At 34.2% G+C, this 6,000-nt stretch overlaps 1 protein-coding gene across 1 annotated transcript in view; it reads left to right on the forward strand.

The window, feature by feature from the left end:
- ARHGAP32 (Rho GTPase activating protein 32) overlaps positions 1-6,000 on the forward strand; it is a 173,354-nt gene that overhangs the window by 62,832 nt on the left and 104,522 nt on the right. The window contains exons 5-7 of the mRNA XM_017871179.1: positions 1,219-1,311; positions 2,132-2,254; positions 3,791-3,868. Coding sequence (XP_017726668.1) covers positions 1,219-1,311; positions 2,132-2,254; positions 3,791-3,868 — 294 coding nt within the window. The remainder of the gene's footprint in view (positions 1-1,218; positions 1,312-2,131; positions 2,255-3,790; positions 3,869-6,000) is intronic.

Here is a 6,000-nt window from a genome sequence, read left to right on the forward strand (position 1 = left end):
TCCTCTGAGAGAAAATGAAGCTGTCACATCCATGAAATGGATTTAAATAAATAAAATCAGAGATGTTGTAAATGAATATAGGATCATTTACATTAATTTTAATAAGAGCAAACCTGAATGACTGAACTCCATGCAGAATGTACCCAGCCGAAGAGAAAGTCAGGGAGTTGATCAAGCCAAGTCATTTATAATAAGAATACCCCCCTGGAAGGGACAGAAAGTTAACAAGTTGTGAGAGAACATTTGGGAGTCATGGAGAATAGGTCCAGAGAGGTTTCTGCTGATGGGAGTTATAGGAGGAGAGAGTGGACGCAAGGAAATAATGAAAAATTGGTGTAAACCACTGCCCCCACCAGATCTAAATAAAGCAATGTTCTGAGATTTAGTGGGTTCGTTAAGTGTTAAAATATAACGGACACTGCAGCAGGGTCTCAGGAGTGTCTTGAAACACGGATCTCTTTGTACTATAGAAAATATAAAAGTCCCTTTATCTGCATTTCTCATTTCTGCGTCCTGTTTCATTTTTTTCTCTCAGATTATCCTAAAACATGGCCACCACCAAGAGGTCCCAGGTTTTTATCCCCTTTTAAGGGAGCAGCCAGACTGAGCTAGAATCTGTGTCCTAATTCCTGGATTAACTCTTGATTGGTCCAACTAATATTGGGGCATATTCCTGGACCAGTCAGCTGAACCATGGTGTAGGATCACGTATGAACATGGCTGTTCCTGCCACAGCCATGTGCATGTAAGATTACAGTGGGTCTTGGGCAAAAGCATTTCTAAGGAGTAGGGGAAAACTGTAGGATCACGTATGAACATGGCTGCTCCTGCCACAGCCACGTGCATGGAAGATGACAGTGGGTCTTGGGGAAAAGGGTTTCTGAGTAGTAGGGGAAATCTAGGCAGAAAAGCCAAATATGGATCTGCTACAGTTATCTTTTTGCATATTCAGTACAAAAATAGAAAGCGATGAAATTAGAAACCATGGAATAGTTTGATTGCTGATAAGGGGCTAGAAGTTGAAGCTCTGCATGAGGCAGGGGCTGAGTTGCTATGTAAGTGCCCATAGTGCTACTGGTAAGTTTCTGTGAAGAATCCTCTGTAACTATTAAAATGCCTAAAGATCTATAGATTTTTTTCTTCCAGAAACCATCAGTTTTCTCTGCCAGAGAGCATAGTATCTTTCCTCAGAGTTACACTGAATCTCTTTCTTTTCAGTCAGTCACTCAGATGCTTATGGCTTACCTGTCACGCCTTTCAGCTATCGCTGGCAACAAGATCAACTGTGGGCCCGCCCTTACCTGGATGGAGGTATTTCCTAATTCACTTTTCGTGAAAAATGTATATTTAAATTATCTACTTAAGAAATTTGATATTAACATAATTTTGATATCTATTGAGCTTCAGGAATCAAAGAAATGGGGTATATTCTCATCGTCTGGGAGGATAGATACGTGATATAGGAAATATTTTTTCGTCTCAAATCTTTCTTTGATAATCTTGGAAACTAATCTTAATATATTTTATGAATATCAATGATACCTGTTATTTTGGTGTTTAATATACTAATGTATATATTCAGCAAGGTGTACTTTTTTTTAGTTGACTTAGTAATTGAAAATATTTTTCAGTTATTTATGAGCAAGAGACAACTTCTTAAAGGGTCCTCTTTAAGAGTAGCTGTTGAGTGAAACATTATTCAGTAAATAGATTACATATTTATTCTTAATTTGCATATGTAGAGTTATATTGTTTTCTCCTCCCACTGGAAATTGGGAATGCAAGATGGAAAGTGGAAAGCATATAGAACTATGGGCCAACCTGCATTGAGATCTTGGAAAAACTATTGACTCTCTTGTAAATTACATAGCCTCTTTCATCTTTAGCATCCTCACCTTTAAATGATGATAAGTATTTTTTAGAGTTGTGAGGATTAAATTAAACCATGTATATTATAGGCACAGCACAGTGACTAGCATATTTTCACTACCCAGTAAATGGTAGGGTTTTTTTTTTTAAGACTCTTTGGGTTATTGTATCTCTAAATTAAAATGAATTTCTCCTATAGATAGTCAAAGAAGCATTTTCAGGTCCAGTGTCTTTATCTCTGAGTACATTTTCTTTGTGATAGATTGATAATAAGGGAAATCACCTTTTGGTTCATGAGGAGTCATCCATCAACACTCCTGCTGTTGGTGCTGCCCATGTTATCAAGAGGTACACTGCTCGAGCCCCTGACGAACTGACCTTAGAGGTAAATAGCTGAAGAGGTTGTTTGTTATTTGGTTCCTGCTGCCTTTCTGGCCTCATCTTCGACTGTTCTTAACCATTTCCTTAATTTAAAAAAAAATGAAAAGCACCAGGCTTTTCCATAGTCCTTTATCTTTCAGCCTGTAATATCTTCTATTTTTGTTTAAATGACAGTACTCATCCTTGAAAATTGAGGTTCAATGTCTCCTCTTTTGTCTGGGAATTCATTCCTGATCTCCCTCCCCTCACTCCATGCAAATACATACCTCCCAAAAACCTGAATTGAATGTCATTTTGAACTGTGCTCATGGCTTATTGCTGACACATCACTTACTACATTTAATCATGATTGTTCTCTTGGTCTCAGTGAGCTTCTTGAAAGCAAGGTCTGTCTTTTGTGTTTTGTACCTAAAACAATACCCAGTGATACTTTCTTTTCATACGTTGAAAGATTGAGTTAAAGAACAGATAAAAGGTGAAGTGAACACACCTTGCTGTCAGATATAAAAGGAGGGGAATTAAATTTTTTCCTCTAAAAATACATATTGGCTAACGAGGAAAAAAATGCTGGCAGTTAATTAAATTTAAGAAATAACAATATAACTTTTTACTGCATAGAATCTGAATTGTTTTCAAACTTTTAGATTCTGTACAGAAAGAAATGTAGGTCTTGGAATGATGATGTCAGCATATATGGCTTTACGAAATGGCTTATACATGATTTGAAAGATCAGTTGTGAATATACAAAAGAAAAATTCCTAAAGCTCTATAGTATATGTTAGTAACATTGCTCTGAAGTTCTTAACTATGTTTTATCATAGATATCAGCATTTCTCTTGATTGAAGAATATAATTTCTGTTGAATATATTATTTAAAACTATTGTAATTTTTATATTTATGATTTTATATGAGTTTATATAAACTCACTAGTTTTCTTTTACAGTGAAGAAAGTTAGCTTTTAGTGGACATAATTATATTTTACTATCTATTGAAAGAAGGGTAGTTGTCATCAAATTTTATACTTACTAAGCATAACCCATCTTAGGCCCTTTTCTATATGATTAAATAAGATATGTCAAGAGCTCAGTACAGTGCCTGGCACAGGGTAAGCACTCACTAAATGTAATATTAAGGGAATCTGTTATTGTTTCTAAGCATGAATATTTAAAATTATCTTTTATAAGTGAATCTGATAACTGTCAGTGACAGCAGTAACAATATTTTAACAGAAGTGATGATAATGGTGTGATGCCTAACATTTAAAAATCTTATGCTATTAATCTGGCTTTCTGAAGTTACTGCACATGTGTTAGTTGAATCACAGTCTTTGTGCTGCTTAGCTTTTTGTAGACCTCTCTTTCACAAATCATAATATAATTAAATTGTTTTTAAAAGGAAGTAGTACTTTTTTGGAAATTACCGGCCAGAGCATGAATAGTAATTTACCTTTTCATACAGTTCAGATTTAAATTCTAGGTATAACAATTGGTTTAAATTTGAACTAAAACCATTTTGCTTAAAATTTTGATTCTCCTAGGTGGGAGACATTGTTTCCGTTATTGACATGCCTCCGAAAGTGTTAAGCACATGGTGGCGAGGCAAGCATGGATTCCAGGTAGGCAACAACAAATTAGGTGTGGGAAAATTCAAAGAAAAGTTTTCTTTATGTTTCAGTAATACTTTTGTTTACATGTACTGGTAAAGGACTTTGTCATCAGAAATTTTATCTGCGATGATAGAAACTGCAGATGGTAATGATAATAGATTTAGATTTCCTTTTCTAATTACTATTTTGGTTGTTTCTTATCTCCTTCATCTTTAAATGGTGGTGTAGCCAAAATATGAATAGAGTCTCAGACCTGATGGTCGCTTTTCGGTTACAAGGCCTGGGGAGTGACCTTGCTTTTAATACAGGTTTTTAATCATGATTCATATATATTTCCTTTCTGGAATTAAGTCAGTTTGATTAATATTTTCTATAAAAGACATTGTAACTGTTATGTAAACTTACTTTTAATTACAGAACAACAACAGAATCTAAAGCAATCTCATTTCTTTTTCTATATTCAGTAGTCCCTTATCTGCGGTTTCCCTTTCTATGGTTTCAGTTACCTGAGGTTAACCAAGGTTCGAAACATTAAATGGATAATTCCAAAAGTAAATCATCAGCTTTAAACTGCATACTGTTGTGAGTAGTGTGATCAAATCTCTCCCTGTCCCACCCAGGACGTGGATCATCCCTTTGTCCAGCATGCCCACACTGTGGATGCTACCTGCCCCATTAGTCATTCCGTAGCCCTCTCAGTTATCAGGTTGACTGTTGAGGTATTGAGGTGCTGTGTTCACGTAACCCTTATTTGACTTAATTGTTTTCCTCAGTTATTGGTTATTGTAATGAATCTCTTGCTGTGCCTAATTTATAAATTAAACTTGAAACACGTATGCATGTATAGGAAAAAGTATCCTAGGATTTGGTACCATCTGTGATTTCAGGCATTTGCTGAGTGGTCTTGGAACGCATTTCCTGCAGATAAGGAGGGACTACTTTATGGCTAAACAGTTTGGGACCTGATAATGGCATCTAGTAGACTGACTTAGTAACTAATTTTTATGAGGAGTCTCTGAAAATGCCTTAAAGTTGTATCCTTAATATATAGCCTGTGGCTTTTTGTGGTCTACTTACACAAGTGTTACTAAATACTACATAAATAAAATGCTCATGCTATATTGTTAGAAATTTGATAAGCATTGTATACTTTGAGTTCTAACTACATATTAAATAAAAATGAATTATTAGCTTTACAATAAAATATATTGTATTAAAACATAGTAATACAATTTAAAACATTATAAAATGGTAGATAAGAGTGTGGGCTCTGGCTCCAGATTGTCTGGATTCAAATTATTTAATTCTCTGTGCCTCAGTTTCCTCATTTGTAAAATGGGGATTATGGGACTATTGTTTGCCTCACATGGTTATCTTGAAGATTAAATATGTGAGAACAAAAATAGAACGTACTTAGTTAGACCAGGTCTGATGGATATTTTTTTTTTATCAATAAGTGTTGATTTTTTAATTTAAAGAATTCTGGTTTTTATTTTACAAGTTTAATTTTATCTATCGCTTTCCCTAGTATGAAAGCATCTATAGTAATTTAATTTGGTTGTTAAGACCAGAAAAACCCTATCACATTACCCTACAACTCTTCTTGTTTGTGCTTTTGGGATCCTCCTCCATCTGTGCTCTGATTTCTTAACAGCTATGAATAATAAGTGCTTTTGATTAAATATAAAACTAAATAGAAGACTACAGTTATCTTTTTCCTATTAAGGGGTCAGTTCTTCATGTTAGTGGAAATGAACAATAGACTTAAGGGTCAAAGATGATCAAAAGATTAATTTGTCTTTAAAATAATAGTTATGTTATGGTCTTGATGTTACTAATAACTTTCTTATATCTGTATCTATCTGTCTATCTCACCTTAGGGAAGTCATTTGCTTTGTTTGGACTTCAGTTTCTTCTTAAAATCAGAAGGTTTCATTTACAATCTCTCTATTCCTTCTCAACATTTAAATTCTATGATTGTCTTCCCTTTGTTTATGTAACAAATATTTATTAAGTACTGATTCTCTGCTAAGTGTATAGCTTTATACTCCAAAGTGTTGTTGAGACTCACACAGTTAGTTTATTGCCTAAACAAACTAATTCTTTTTTTTTTTTTTTTTTTTTTTTTTTTTTTTTTTTTT

Source organism: Rhinopithecus bieti, unplaced genomic scaffold (genome assembly GCF_001698545.2).
Source record: "Rhinopithecus bieti isolate Rb0 unplaced genomic scaffold, ASM169854v2 scaffold_5750, whole genome shotgun sequence".
Classification (NCBI taxonomy): Eukaryota; Metazoa; Chordata; class Mammalia; order Primates; family Cercopithecidae; genus Rhinopithecus; species Rhinopithecus bieti.